The following is a 16,349-nucleotide window of genomic DNA, read 5'->3' as shown; positions in this document are numbered from 1 at the left end:
CACTACGAGACAATCTTTAGCCATTGATGGCACATTGCTTTTTCACCCAGTCAATGGTTTGGACTTTTTTCTTCACTGTTGAGCACGTTGCTACAGTTACGTGGGCATAATTACTCATTTCCTTCTGTTTGGGTTTTTTTTTTTAAGGGTTTTTAATAATAGTAACTTAAGTCTTTCCACTTTTTACATCAGTGAAGTCCATCACCTCTGGATGCTGAGCAGCATCTCTGCATGACCAGGCAAAAAGCAACAGCTCTGTCTCATAGCACATGTTGACTCTGCAGAAAAATCCATGGGAAAGAAAACATCTGACCAAGCAGGAGCTTTCTCATCTTAAGAGAAAGCCCAGAGAGAGCCCAGAATCCCTGGCTGGACTCCTGAACTGTCTCCTCAAGTATGTGATGAGCTTCGCAATAAATACATCTGAATACGGTGAACAAGTCACAGATAACAGTAGAGTAGAAAACTCAAGACATCACTCTTCATATAAATTACCAATGAAGAAAAAATTTCTTTTTTTTAACAAGAAATTGAGATAACAGTGTCTTGTGCCTGAAGTGGTGTCTTCTCTCAGAAATGACAGGCACACTGTCACTGAGCCTCTTTGATACAGGAGTCATAGCATCTGATCTCTCTAGAATGGCAACGAATGGGTTGAGTCTATTCAAATTTTTTCACTTTATAGAAAAAAATACACTCAAAACAACAAAACCTGCTCGATGAGTTTGTAAATTGAACAAAAAAGTTTGGGTGTTTTTGCTAAAAAAAGAGCCCTTCCTTTTAGAGTCGCACAAAAATCTTTCAAAAATTTAAACAATACAAACCATCCAAAATCAATTTTGAAGGTGGCAGCCACAAAAATTTACGTCAAAAGTACTACTTCATTTTAAAATTTAAAAAAAAGAAAAAGAAAAAACTTACTCCTACCAATGCAATGACATAATCTAAATGCTGACCACACTTAAATGATGTAAACGCACAGAGAACAATTAACAACCACTTGCTTTGTGGCTGTGCAACTCCCTAGCTGTCCTGTAGGTGCCACGTGATGGCACTCAAGATGAACCACTCCATAACCTTGTCCCGTACCGAGGTCAGACTGACAGGCCTGTACTTTCCCCGATCCTCCGTCCGGCCCTTCTCATAGGTGGGCATCACATTTGCTAACCTTCAGTCAACTGGGACCTCCCCAGTTAGCCGGGACAGCTGATAGATGATGGAAAGTGGTTTGGTGAGCACTTCTGTCAGCTCCCTCAGTGCCCCTGGGTGGGTCCCATCCAGCCCCATTCCTGGTACCCAGGGAATTTTTTATATTATAAACTTATTTTCCAGTTTGGTTTCTTCCAGGGCAGGTGTGCCATGTGTTTGCTGCAAATGTATGCATGTTGTTTAATTTACTCTACAGTAGGAACAGAACGAAGAGTGGAAGGATTTTTCCCAGATGGTTTTTGTGAACTCCTTTATCCTTTATATTTAACTCCACTCATGTAAACACACAGCGTGTTCCGGTTTGCTGAGTTGTATATACACCCTACGACTTTGTACAAAGTCTGAATGTTTAGTTAGCCAGAAGATTGTTTCCATCCTGTGATTCATTAGGTCCCTATGGTACCCTCAACTTCCTTTATTTTGTACAATCACAAATTATATTAGTTTGTCTTATTTTGATAACCCCTCTAATTAATGTCCTGCACAGGAAACTTTATTAATGTTTTAAAACAGACTCATAAAACAAGGACTTTTCCTATTACTAGGGTGGCATAAGTGACAGTTGCATATAACCTGGGACCAAGAATGAACAGTGCTTCGCACTGTTTGTTTTTATCAGTGGGCAATTTCTGTTAATGAACGAGCTGTTTTCAATTCTTCCTTTTTTAAAAGGAATGTCACAAATTCTACAGTGATTTATATCAAGGTCACAAGTCTAACAGTTCAAAAATGCAGTAAACAAACCTGGAACTGTATGACTTCAGAACAGCATAGAGGTTACATACATTAAGTAACTAATGCAGCTTGTGAATGAGTAACGAGTGTGATTTGGTTTTTAAAGAAAAAACCTGTAGGAGCAGGCTGTAAAGAGCCAAGAAAGCTCTATCCCCGCCTCTGTTTAAATCCTCGTTTTTTCCTACTCCTGTCCCCTATTGCCACTGTCATTTTCTCTGGATGGGCAAGCGAAGGTGGGTTTTGCCTCCTCCTTCTCCTTTCATTTTAAACTGCAATAAAATGGTTAATGGCTGCAGGAATAAAGCTGAGCAGCAAAGAAAGCACACTGCATTCACCCAGAAAATGTACAGCCCTTTGAAAATACAAAATTCACGCTGATCTTGATTGAGTACTTAGCATTTCATATCAGTAAACCTATCCTTACGCTTGTCTCTGTATTTTCATCATTCCTTTTCCTAGCTGTGGCAAATGACTACCCAATCTTTACTTAAGTCCCTACTATAAAAAGCAATTTACTCCACAGGATGGATTTACTACGGACTTACTCAGTACTTGCCATCCTGCCGAGTCTCTGAATCTCACTCTAAGTGTTCCACCTAAGAATTATTGTCACAATTTAAAATAATCTATGTATGCCAGTATAGATTATTCACCTGCTGACCTGTGTTCTGTGCTTCAGCTGAGACCAAAGGACTGATTCTGAATTAGCTATACTATCTCTCTAAGAGAAAATTACCTTCCAATAGTAATAAATCAGAAAAAAATATATTATCTGTGTGTATACACGAAGTATTCATATATGCATATATGCTACATGAGACCTAAATCATGCTCTTACAAAGGAATCAAGAGTGGAATGTTAGTAAGTGTTAGGTAGCAGCACAAGTTGTATGAAATTAAATTCTTCGACAGGAAGACCAAAGTAAGTGATCAAAAAAATCCCAACAGATATCACGTACAACATGATCTTGGGCAACTGAAGTTCCTTTAAGTTGACACTGCTGCATTCTAAAAAAGCCAGCCAAGTGGGTTTGACTTAAATCATTTGACATCAGTTGAAGAGATCAGAGTCCATCTTTTAGCAGACATACATCAGCTGACAGGGTGTAAACCACAACTCTGTTAACATGAATTCTATCATCATGACAGTCTCCATGATGACTTATCACACTTCACAAAGAAATCCAGTAGAGAAACATTTAAAGGGTGCAGTCTCAGGCTGTTGCAATGAGCTGTGGCCTTCCCTCTGGCAGCCATCCTTTCATGGACAGACAGGGTTACTTACCAGTAGGTAGGGACTTTTGGGCTCTGTTTATAAGCACGTCTGTATCTCTGGTGCGCATTTGTGTAATTCTTCATATGCCCTTGCTGAACTCTTTACTACTGCTAAAATGTCTTCCACTGGGAAAAACCAAAACCAGTCTCTTCCCAGATGCCATTTGATAGCTCGGAAACAAAACGTAAAGGACTGAAGTTCAGATCTAGTGCTAAACTGAGCAATCGCGTTCTGTGAGAGCAGGCCTCAGCACTCCTGCTGCTGCGCTCAGCGTGCCTAGAGAGTAAGCTGCGGGTAGTTCACTCTGATAACGGATGCCCAGTTGACACATTCCCAGCACAAGGAAGGCAACTCCTTAACAGCCTTTTCGATTTAAGTAGCACATAATGATCTTATTGTCTGTTAGCCTTTGAACATCACATCTGAAGCATGAACATGGAGCTACGGCCCTACCAAGACAAGATACTAAGAGATCTTAAGTTTTTAATATTAGTCTAATAATACTACATTTTCCTACGATGCAGCCCAGTATGACAAAATTCTCGACAGAGACGGTCAAGGTGAGGAGAGACTTTTCCTCTTTCTTCAGTAGTACATGAAACAATTTCCAGATGCTTTTACATCCAGGCATGTGCCAGACTTCACCTGTTTTGTTGCCAAACCTCTCGATGGTAGTTTAATAACTAAGAAAAAATCCTATTCCGTTTCTCTTAGCTACAGCCTCTTTTTCTTGTCAAAGTGCTGGATAGTATTGATTTGTCCTAAACCAGGATCTTTGAGTTCCCTTTCTAAGGGTCTGGATAGATATTAATAGATTATTATAGGAGATGATGCTTCAAAACCTTTTTACTGCACATGCAAATTGTATTGGCTAGGATGAAAAAATTAACTAAAAGAGGCCTCTTTCCACTTCAAATGGTAAGTAATTTAAAACCTTGTCCCCTTCTGACTGACATTTTTTTGTATTCCCTGTTGAACCTTTTTTGCAGGCACAATTTCCCTCATAACAGACACCTACTACTTGTCCTTAACCTTAAAGAACAATCTAGCCTTGACTGGAACCTCTAGTCCTAGTACACATAAATAAATACATACAGTTTTAGGGTAATATTAAGGCATCTATAAAAACATATAGATCAGGTACTAAACAAACACTAGCAGTCAACAGTGAATTTGATTTTAAGTTAAAACTTAAATTCATTGTGCCCTTCAAATACATTATGCTTGAACAAAAATGTATAGAACACTCTCATTCTATGGTGTTTTTTTTTGTTTTACATTCCTTGATACGCAAACAATAAAACATTTATTATAATTATAAAATATGCAAAAAAAATTCAAACTCATGTTAGCATTCTAACACAAATTGGATGACATTTATCTCTCAGCTTCTATGCTTGTCTTCTAGGTATTCAAACCCCAGCAAGCCACCAAAGGATCCCTTTTTTAGCCAGCTAAGGAAATAAATTCCTCAAGAGATTCATCTCATCTAACTCAGGAACTAATTTTAGGATGATGTAAATCATCCTCTGGAGATGCTCATCTCCTCCTATACATTGGCGCATACTTTTAGCTGAATTAAACTTAATGTAAAGCAGTATACATATTGCTCGAAGCACACAAAAACCCCAATCGTAAAATGTGATGCAGAGTTTTAAAAAGTCTGTTTTTCAAGAATTTGACTTGTTAGTGCAGTCATGGGCTATAGCAGTCGGGCCTCGTGAAGTATATAGTGGTTTGAAGCAGTGACTGTATAAATCTGTCCAAACCAGACTCTGATTTAATAGAGTTCAGATCAACTTTGAAAATAGGAAGCTGGAACTATAAACCTCCAAGATATCAAAAGTCAACCAATCAAAGGTAATCACGCTGGCAACTTATTTTTTAATTCAAAAGCTCAAACCTGGACTTAATCAACAAGTTTGAGCTCTTCTTACAAATGTTTACTATGAAAGATGTATGCAATGTGCCAGCTTTATTGCAGGCATAAAAGTAATTTCTACAGTTTAGCCTTATACATGTATTCTAGACGGCAAAATGGACATGAATTTTGAGAAGAAATCATTACATTTCACAATGAGAACCATGTAGTCCATTAACATGAGTAATACGACAAAATCCAGGTAGTAAGCAATAAATTTACAACTGCAGTCAGCTTAAATTATAAAAATAGCTTTTTTTTTCTAGTACTGGATATATATCCACACGATCACCTACATCTAAAGTGAAACTTTAATATAAATACATAATAACAGCTCAATAAGGATGTGCAGCTATTAAGGATGACAAATGTGCAAAAATCCCTATCAGAAGCCCGGAGCATGTAAAAAGCTCCTGATTTAAGAGTTCCGGCATGTGAATGTCAGAGGTCAAAGCAATGAGCTATTAAAGATACTTTCACTTCCTCAGAAATAAAGCGCTGTCTTGGGCTCAGAGGGGAAAGGTTAGAAAAGCTGTTTATCTGCCGCTCCGTTCCCATTCTTCCTTCTGTCAGGAAATCGTACATGCTCCTACACCCCACGCGGGGTTAACCCCGGGTCACGGCCATTCCCCAAGTAAGTGCCCGGCTTTGATTTAAGTGCAAAGACCACATGGCTGCAGGTTGATTTTTTCTAAACCCACGTTTTGATGTAAAGCTCAGGTCAGCTAAGCCTCAGTGGGATGTAGAAGGACAGACTCTTCACCACATTATGGATAAAGGAAGAGCGAAGCCGCAGCCGTCGGTTTGCATGAATTAAAGGGGGTCATTAACAAAAAGAAAATGTTATTTTGTAGTAGCTAGAGCTAGAATAAGAATTACAAATATATGCCTGGAGCAGCATGTTTAACCAGCGGGAAACCTCTGGAGAAGGGAGAGGGGTTGTCCCCTGCCCAGGAGCCACAGGGCACGTTCAGAAAAGACCAAGAGGAGCATAATGAGGAAAGAAGCCACAGCACAAGGACTCTGGGAGACTGCAGAGACTGGGATGCATTGCCGGGCTTCAGACGTATGAGCAGAAAGAAACTACCCGGAGCTGGAAGGGACCCCACGGTGTTTGCTGCGATTCAGGAAGCCACCGAAAGGTTGCTGGATTAAGTGCAAAGCTGAAGGAAAGCACCTGCCTGCAGGCAAACAGTGGCCCGGGGGAGGTTTATTTACATTATATTTTTATTTTAAAATATTTTCATGTATAAATATTTAATATATTATATATAAATATATATAAAATATAAATTTATGTTTTATATACAACATACACACATATTTATGTCTAATATGTGGTCTGACCCATTCTGAGTTTTTTCAGGTTACAGACGTTTTTCACTCTAGTTAATGTAGTAATAGAACCTAGCTTGAAACTTAAAAACCTTTCTGATTGCTGAAAGGTCTTATTATAGAGAAAATATCTAGGAACTTGAGGCTCAGAGCTTTAGCTGATCCAGGGACTCATCATATGTAAATATTAGTATAATATGTGTAAGTATTATTTATATACGTTAGCTCCATATAATGTGCATACCCATACCTGCTGGTAATTTCACCTGAAGAATCACTATAATAGGAAAAAATAATTTGTTATCCTTCCCAAGCTACAGGTGACATATGAGTACACTCTGTACAAAATCTCGGTGGCAGATTCGTGCCACAGGGTAAAATACCATCGCTGATTTCTTAAGAGGCGGTGTTGAACTTTAATTAAAAACTACGGAGAGGTTCAAATTTAGAGCTGCTTCTGACAGATGAGATTTGGAACAGCCTCATTTACACAACACTTTCACTGGCTTTCAATAAGGAAAAACACTCAATATTTCTGCATTATTTTTTGACAGAAATCAAAACATCAACTAGTAAGCAAATAATGTATTAATACAAAGAATAGAAGAGAAAAAAATATCAGTGAGGTCTTTAGATATCTAGCCAGTTTTTTCTTTTTAGCAACTTGAAGTTTTTAACAAAAAGATGCAGGTGGGCTTGCAGATACCACACAAACACAGTATATGGCCATAAGCAGAGCGCACACGCTCCGTGTCACGCCTAACAATAGCTTCTACAGATTAGTGAAGACAGAACGTCACCCGCAGTTTCTGTGTTTTGTTTCTAAAACCACAACATTCTTAGTTATTTGATCATGAAAATTTCACGCTGTTTCAAGAGTTTTAGAGTGAAAATTATTTTATACGCTATTTCCTTACCAAATTTATCAGCTGAGTGTGGACGATATCTTCCACCAGTATTGCAGTTTCATGGAGCGGCCTGCGAGCATCTCCTAGGGAAAACCTGAAACAAAGAGGTTTATTGCAAGCTTATGAAAATGAGTTAAAAAGAAACAAAGTAGGTGATCTCCAGAAAAAGAAACAAACAAACAAAAAAATAATAACAATAAGCTTAATACACCTGTGTGTACAGAAATGGATCACTCAGTGTGGTGCAAGGAATATAAACCACACTAATCCGGTAAAGGAACAAAAGAGCTGCAGGAACGTACACTGAAGCACATGGTGAGAAAAATCGAGGAAACAGGAAAATCCAGTTTGTAGGAACATTTGAAAAAAGTAGGCAAAGCTGTAGCAGGTGCACTACTGGGAGGAATTCTGTATTTTCAGCCCCCTTCGCTTACAAAATTACTAAATAACTATTTTAAAATGTAAAATGCTGACAGGTATTTTATCTCAAATCTAAATGCTAGTGCTAAGATATGGAAGGAACTACTATGAATTAAAGGTAAACATTTTTATACATAGTAATATATGAGGCTCTTAAAGTCTACACGGCAAGATTAAATGACAAGAGATCACAAAAAGAATATAGCGTTCATATAATATCGCAAAAAAAAAAAAGGCAAAGCCACTCCAACAGGCATCATTAAATCAGGAATTGTGACGACAGGCTTTTTGCAAGGCTCTGTCTTCCCTAAGAACTACCATAAGTTGCTCTCTACACCTGTCTTAACTGCCAGTCAGTCAGCTAAAGCTGGGATTGCTCCTTTGATCCGGCATGGGCAGTGGCCATCACCAGCCTTTTAAAAGAGGCCGTAGATGCTGCAGAAAATCTGAATGCTAGACCTTCAGTTTGACCCATGGCAGAGCCCGAGCATTTCCCGTACAGTGCCCCAAAAGCCCTATGAAACTATTCATCCGAAACTGGGATGGCGTGCCTCAGCTCCAGATCCAGGCACGTCATTGGGAACGTCTAAGAGGTCCAGGTGGGGCTGACAGATTTTTTCACTTGTTGGTGGCCGCACTCTTTCAGAGAAGCAGCTGAAGACCCAGTGAAGACCTTTCAATGTCCAAAATGACTGTAGGTTGCAGCCAAACTCCATCCCTAATCAGTCCAGCTCAGTGAATCTACAGAGCTTAAGCCCTCCCTAAGCCCTACCTTCATCTGGGTAGTCGAACTGCAGTCTAAAAAAGGGAAAGGTCTCTTACTTTATGCATCTTCCCTTCATCACATAAAGTGTGAAAAGATGCTGGTTGTTTTAGTTGACTACTGTCTGTTTGCTTCCGAAACCTACCTTTTCAGTTCAGTCTCACACAGCAGAAGCGGGGTGTTCAAGGATTCTAGCTATGGTTCCTGGTTTTCTATGCGTATGTATGTGTGTGTGTTTATATAAAAACCCTTCACAAATTTATCTGTGCTACACACAACTTTGAAACAATTTCTTAATGTATCCACCATACCACCTGTTCAAGAAGAATGCTATAATTAACACTGGTTTTGCCTATTTACTCAGTTATTTGTGTAAGTGATAGAAGATTCAAGAACATTAAAATCCTTCACTTTCTCTCAATTCAGTTCTTTTATTTACGTAAAAAAGATGGGCACTTTTTTTCCCATGTTATGATTAACAGGATCAAGAACTGAACCAAGCACTCAGACGGTATACATAAAATTTTGTCCTGCTACCTATGCATGAAGGACCAGAGAAACGTGACTGTGGTAGGACAAAGCGATAAGTGAGCTCTGGAAGAATGGGATACCCCTCTTGCCACACCAATTGCCTCATATGTTCACACCTCTCTCCCTGTGTGAGAGCGAAACCCCTTGGATTCCCAGAACCGTGGCAAACAAATCCAGCCAGAGCCATGGATAAATTACTTCAAGAAATTTGCTCCACTGAGCCCCTGCATCACCTCCATGGAGTGCAAAGCTATGGTCTACAGTTGCTTGGACACCTGCATATCACAGCTTTCATGCAAGCTGAATCTTGCAATCAGAACAACCTAGGTAAGGTCTAGTATCTGGTATTTGCACTCCACCTTCCTAAACAGGCACAATGTTTTCAAAATAAACTTATCCGTCAATGGAAGTCTCACAAAATCAAAGGCACTCATGAAATCAAAGTCATCAACCATTCCAAAGGTTTACTGGTTGCTCTACTTTTGGTCCCTCCGTATCTGACTTTTGGCTATGTTATTTTTAAATCTTAAAGCTGTCATTCCAACATGGTCTCAATGGGGCCTGATGTTGGCCCACTCAATATACCTTATCTTTACACACGTATCAAAATAAAAAAAAAATGCTATTCCAGTCTTACATCATTACAGTGAAAGAGAACCCGCTATGCTTTCAAATATCTCCTATGGGCATTTCTAAAAATATGTTCTCTCTCCTCCTAAACCTGAGTTTTTAAAACAAGAAAAATGGCACGGTAAAGCATATTCACTGTAAATGAAACAGCACAGGCTAAAAATAAAAACACACCTCCTTAGTGAAAATTTATTTATAAGCAAGATTCAAATCTCCATAGGTGACCGAAGACATCAATGTTTTCCTTACAAAAGCATTCTTCTATCCTGCAATAAAGTCTTTGCGATGCAGAAGATAGAAGGATGCAAAAGCAGGATGCAAAAGCATTCTTCTATCCTGCAATATTTCATCTATTACCAACTAAAAAGTTATACAGTGGGGTTTTTTCCCCTTTATCTAATAATGAAATTATATCCAGTCTTCTTAGAACAGCATTTGAAATTCTGATTATACTAAATTTCAGCTTGATCTGTGTAAGAGCACAACAAGAACTACTCGGGCTAAACCCCATGCACTCTACTAGTCATGTCATGATCAATTACACTCCATATTTGTTCCCCATCATTCATCTCTGTTGAGGCTATCAGCATCTTAAAGAGATGGTCATGTTTCCTAGTGTGTTGTACCACGTCTCTGAAAGGAGCACAACTCCAATATTTTTTCCCTGTCATGCAGGAGTGCACATGTACATGAATTATGATGTCAGATACTTCCTCGGACTAGAAGCACAGCACAGCAAACAATCCAGATCCTATTAAATATTTTATAAACTGCAAATACCTGGATATCGTATAGGAAATGCATATAAAAATAGAAATATTTATTACCGTATTGCAACGGAATATAAAAGACTATTAAAAACATCACAGATTCAAAACAAGTGCTCATATAGGATAAAACCAAAGGGTTTTTTTTAAAGTAAGGTGCATATGTAAATTAACAGGAAATTTATTTCTTTTTCTAATCACACGAGGTATATGAAACCAAACGGAATTCAGTTATCAAACCATAATAGGTTGTTCATTCTTACTTACTGGCCTTTCAAAAGTATTTTTTCTTTTCTTTCTAAGTCTTAAAATGCAAAATAAAAAAAACCATGTAAGAGAGTAGCAAAAGCCTGGTTGCCAGCATTACCATCTTGAACACAAATTTATTTTGTTGACAGTTTTATTACCAAGCATTCCATATATACAAATGAAACTTGTTTTGGTTTTCTTTCCTGAAGACAACAAAGTGCAAGAACAAAACCGGTTCTGAGGCAGGATGCTGCCTTCACGCTGAGATGCCCTCCTTGCCTGCGTCTAGAAACCTCTCTCACAAGCAACTATCAGCTCCCTGCATGGCACGAGGAGTAGAAGAGATGCCACCAAGATGCAGCACGTTGGTCTGAGAGCAGACAGGTATCAAATCTTTTTGCTCCATTCTGATGCGAAAGGATACGCCAGATTTGATGCAAAATCGACTGCGCTACTTGATTACATAGCAAATCAAGTTCCAGGTGCACCTACTTTCTTCCTCCCTCACTTACACTCCTTCTACCTTCAAAAGCTATTTCTACCTCAGTCTGCCTTCACTGTTTTCCCACGTAACTTCTGCCAACTTCTTTCCCACACACAGAAAACTAGATACTGGCATGGTGGTTTCAGCAAAAAGTGAAAACCACCACACCTACCCACAGAGGTTTCCTTTTTCTCTGCAATGGATACGGGATTTTTGAGACGCTAAAAAAAATAAATGGAAAGCTTTGATAGTTGTTAATCACATTTGTATAGCATTTAGTATGTTTCTTGACATCAGCTCTAGATTCTAACATGCTTCTAGGATAATATTCTTGAAGGTGTCAAGCACAGCCTTTTTTTACCCCTTTCTGCTACCGGAGGTAACAATTACAAATGCACAAGCAGTTAAAGTAGCAAAACCTTCCATTTTCTTCTTCACTTTTGCGACTGTGTTTCTCCACAGCAGAATAAACACTAAACTAGGAGTCAAGGGGCTCAGATTTTTGCCAAGTTGCAGAATACGAGGTAGGTTAGGAACCAAAAAAAAAAAAAAACCTTAAAAAAAAGGAAACCAAAATTTGGTGCCCTTGCTTCTGGGAACTGAAACTGAACTTGATGTTTTAATATTACTTATGAATTTCTTTTCACGTGTGCTTTGCTTTTAACAGTTCATTAGAGAGTCTTTTAAAGAACTTTCCATTCGCTGGAATTATAAATAAGTCTTCCTATGAAACATACAAAAATTCTGTGGAAAACAGAAAAGAGCCATTTCCCCACAGGTAAATACTGAAGAGGAAATATAGAAAAATATGTCATTAGCAGTGCATCAAAACAGTAAAATGATATGGAAGACTGTCCTGATAATAGAAGCATCTACCCATTAGACATGCCATACAATAACAAAGGCTTCTTAGGAGATCCGATTTCACAGGTTTGTCTGTTTTAAGGAAACATTTTTACAAGGGGGTGATCAACTTACCCGGATTTTCACAGGAGGATTAAAATAGTAGCACGGAGAAAGAAAAGACTGATGCAGCTCTTTTATTGTTTACTTTTAGCTTCTATTTCTAATTTATTTAAGTTCCTGTAATGATGTTTCCAGGCTCATCAAGAGGGGTAAATGTCCAAGCCACTGAACGCCTACATGCAGTATCATGGCATACTATGTGTAAACACACATGCACATACTTGGCATATGTTAAGGTACAACAGCTACTCATGGTGCAGAGACCTGCATTCGTAAGAACCTCAAAATCTTGGGCAGCTACAGAAATAGATAAAGCACCTTCTTTGCTCCATTTCTTGGGATTTTAAATGCCTGTGAGAGGTATCGGGCCAGGCACAGCACAGGCTTGCTTCAAAAAGCCTGATGCAGAGCAATCCAGGTGGCCAGACCACCAGGAGAGTAGGCTTCTGGAGACAGAAAGCTGCTGCAACCTCCCGTCCTCCACAGCCTTGAAAAGCTGTCCTGGCCAGAAAGGAAGTGTAACCAGGGTGGCTCGGAGTGCGCTAAGCTAGAATAAATAGTTTCCCTTACTGGGGCTTCTACTGAGTTCATACCATAACAAAGCTGCCCCAATTCATGTGGAATTTACCACCTTGAATAAATTTGATGAATCTAGCCTAGGAAAAGCATAAAAACAGTGAGGTAGCCTGGTGGGAAATACGCTTTTTTTTTAAATCTTTTCTAGAAGAACCTAACAATTTTCCTTTTCTGTTTCTACACGAAGGATTTGCAGTGGCAGAAATGGGACCTCCAGACTTGAGGGGTTCTTACGCATGTGAAGATCTCACACAGGGCAAGCAGATACTTCTGTCCTCAGCACAGCGGTATTTATTTGCTGCTGCCCGCAGCCGGAGCGGGCCTGTGGGTCACAGGGGCCCGTGTGCCCGCAGTGCCAGCCACGGGAGAGACCTGAGCGGGTGCATCTTGTGTAGGTGGGAGAGTAGCCGGTGAGTAGGGTAAGAGGTTTGGGATCCATGTACCAAAGTGGCCATAAATCTGGGCTAGGTACTGGAGAGACCAGAGGGTCCATGAGTTGGCTACTGGAGGAACCAGGACGTCCACACCAGCTTCCGGGGAGACTGTGGGGCTGGGGGCATGTTCGAGAGACCCCTTTGCGTGTGTGTGTCTCTGCAGGTGAGGATTGAGCCTCTCCAGCACTGAATGACTGAGCTTGAGGCTACTGGATTCAGATATTCCTAACTTAGGACATGTGTCGAAGTATCAGACTCAGGCTAGGTATGTCTGTGAAGGCGAGTATGTGCACATGGAGAAACACACACAAAAACATACTGAAGAGATCCAAAAGAAATCGAAGGAGCTTGGAAGGTGCTCAGCCAACACATAATGGGAACCTAGAGACTAGACGTAACTCACATGTAGACAACTACTTGCTGACATCTGAATCTGGGTGTCTGTACCAGCAAGCTGATTCCCACCCTGCATTTTCATCTGCCCAACCAAGCAGAATATGATGAAGATGTAACTGCTCACCACATACAGAACTGGCTAATTCACTGTTACAAATCTAAAACCAGGCAAGGATCCCGTAAACTCACAGAGGACAAATCAACTGCTAGATATATTTAGACTGGATAATATCTGGGCTCACATCTCCTCGGTATTGTAAGAACATATAGTAAATTTCTTTTCTGTCAGCTGTTTGGCTGGAATATATTTGGAATATGCAGCATATTAATTCTCAGAGATGTTTCCATACTATACGCAAGTGTCCTAAATATATGAATTATTTGAGCCCTGACAGCCAGGTGGTGACAAAGAAAATCAGTTTTACAGTATTGAGCATAAGAACATCCAGAACACTTCCAGTGATTCAAATGCCAGAAGGACAAGCACTGCAAATCACTAAAATTCAATAACAAAAAATTTTGGAAAATGAGTAACACGATACATTGAGGTAATTCAGCTTGGTGTCATTAAGAGGCTGCCTCTGAAGATAAAAATATTGAGATCTGATTGCTTAGATGACAGAAAATAGGGAAACTAAAGGCTTCTTTCTGATGAGCATAGGAATGAGCGTGTTATTGCAATAGATGACCCAGAAAAAAATAAGGCAAGGACAGCACCTTTTTCAAAGTCTCAAAAGCTAAAGCTAGCGTTCTCTCTCCATTTTGTTTTGCCATGGCTGTTGCTGAACAAATTAGGCAGAAGTAGAGCCTGAAAGGAAAGAGGCGACTGGTGCCAAACCAGAAAATTGGTTAGACACGCATAGGAGGACACATTGTACGGAGAGTGGAGGAGGAAAGAAAGAACAAAATATGGGAGGAAGAAATTGCCCAAAGTAAAAGGATGATTGCAATAGGGGAAAGAGGTATAAACAACGAGGTCTCAAAATTTTTTGCATTTTATGTTAAGATACGTTATAGCAGAGAGAGGTGATGTGACAGATTGTTGGTTTGTAGACACCATTCCTTCCTAATACCATCAGTGAATTTAGCAAAGGGACATTAATTTAAAAATTAAATAATCTTGCTTATTGCCTTAGTTTAATGAATAAGGGAACAATTCAAAGCATTGAGTTATATTAACTAACCAGCATGTTCTACCAGCACTACCCGGAAAAAGCACTACAATTTATACTGCTATTTATATGTTTATCTGCTCATCAGGTAACTTCCACTGAAGCCCATTTATAAAGAAACGGTAATCTTTAAGCCGAGTTCATAGTTAATGTATTCATCTGCTTGGATTAATGAAAGCAAGTTTACATAGGTTTCATACGTCGCACTGAACATACCTCTTTACCAGGACTCAGTACAAGTATGAGAGATATGAAGCCAGACTGCAAGCTGTAGCTGTGTTAGCCTTTTCTTTAAAGTCTAGAAAAATCTTGTTTAAGTTACAATAAAAAGAAGCATGCAAAACCTACACCAATTTAAATACAGAAATTACAAAAATTAGGGTTATTTTCCTAACTTTTTCTGCTAAGACCTTAAGCAGCTGAACTTAGAAGAAAGTACTAGCAGTCTGCAAGAAGCAATTCTTGGAGATTCAGATTATCTTGTGCTGTTTGGTACATCAGTTATCTCCTGACAGTGGTTTTAAAAAGCTTGTGTGGCAACTTCTAAATAACCTACCTGCACTTTACACCATCATGGCTCCGGGGCTCCTTAATTCCAGTTGCTGTGCATAGGTGTGCTGGTTTTGGCCGGGATAGATACAGCCCCACCGAACACAGCACCCACACCACTCTGGGCAAGGCTGAGGCAAACTACAATATATGTACCAAGAATTAGACCAAGCAGTACTTGGTCTATCACGAGAAGGGGATCAAATGGGAGAGTTCATTTTGCCATGACTTTTGACTTGTTGGGAGCGTTTGCCACCATCCTAAGTGACTCTGCTCTCAGCACGCAGGGGATTTGTACTAAACGTGAAGAGGAAACCAGAATGCTGATTTAAGCGATATCACAGACTTCAGTTTGCACAGTCCCATATGCTCTATGATCAAGCAAGGTCTACACCACTAACACAGGCAAATACAGCTTCCCCCTGATACAGGGGTGGTATAAACTTACAAAGAGAGTGCCCTAAGCCCATTACAGAAAAGTCCTAACAATTTTGAGTACCAAATTACATAAAGACAGAATCACAGAATCCCAGGTTGGAAGGGACCTCAGGGACCATCTAGTCCAACCTTTCTAGGAAGAGCACAGTCTAGACAAGATGGCCCAGCACCCTGTCCAGACAACTCTTGAAGGTGTCCAACGTGGCCAAGTCAACCCCTTCCCTGGGGAGATTATTCCAATGGTGACTGTCCTCACTGTGAAAAATTTCCCTCTGGTGTCCAATCGGAATCTCCCCAAGAGCAACCTGTGTCCATTCCCCCTTGTCCTCTCCATGTGATTTTTTTACATCCTCTCAGAAAAAAAGCAGCTGAAAAACTAGACTCTGGGTATTTTGAAAGTCCAGTTTACTCCAGGATGGCACTCTTCCTTGTGCTAACTTAATCGTTGCGAGGACGAACAATGAGGTCCCCTATTCTCAGGGGCACTGGGCTACTCCATGTTACCCTGATCATTTTAGGATGCAACCATGCTATCATGAACCCCGAGAAGAGATGAGTAGAATAGCCTCATTTTCTAATATGAAGACCCA

The 16,349-nt window shown here is 39.7% G+C and overlaps 1 protein-coding gene across 7 annotated transcripts in view; it reads right to left on the bottom strand.

Annotated features, from left to right (window-relative positions):
• The window catches only part of SUPT3H (SPT3 homolog, SAGA and STAGA complex component), a 288,244-nt gene that overhangs the window by 136,415 nt on the left and 135,480 nt on the right, over positions 1 to 16,349 (bottom strand). For 6 of the 7 annotated variants that reach the window (XM_064448208.1, XM_064448207.1, XM_064448212.1 and 3 more), the window contains exon 3: positions 7,394 to 7,478. The exons of the other annotated variant lie outside the window; for it this stretch is intronic. In XM_064448208.1, coding sequence (XP_064304278.1) covers positions 7,394 to 7,478 — 85 coding nt within the window. The remainder of the gene's footprint in view (positions 1 to 7,393; positions 7,479 to 16,349) is intronic. 7 annotated transcript variants of the gene reach the window in all.

This window comes from Phalacrocorax carbo, chromosome 3 (genome assembly GCF_963921805.1).
Source record: "Phalacrocorax carbo chromosome 3, bPhaCar2.1, whole genome shotgun sequence".
NCBI classification, from domain to species: domain Eukaryota; kingdom Metazoa; phylum Chordata; class Aves; order Suliformes; family Phalacrocoracidae; genus Phalacrocorax; species Phalacrocorax carbo.
This window is presented reverse-complemented; position numbering and strand designations above follow the sequence as displayed.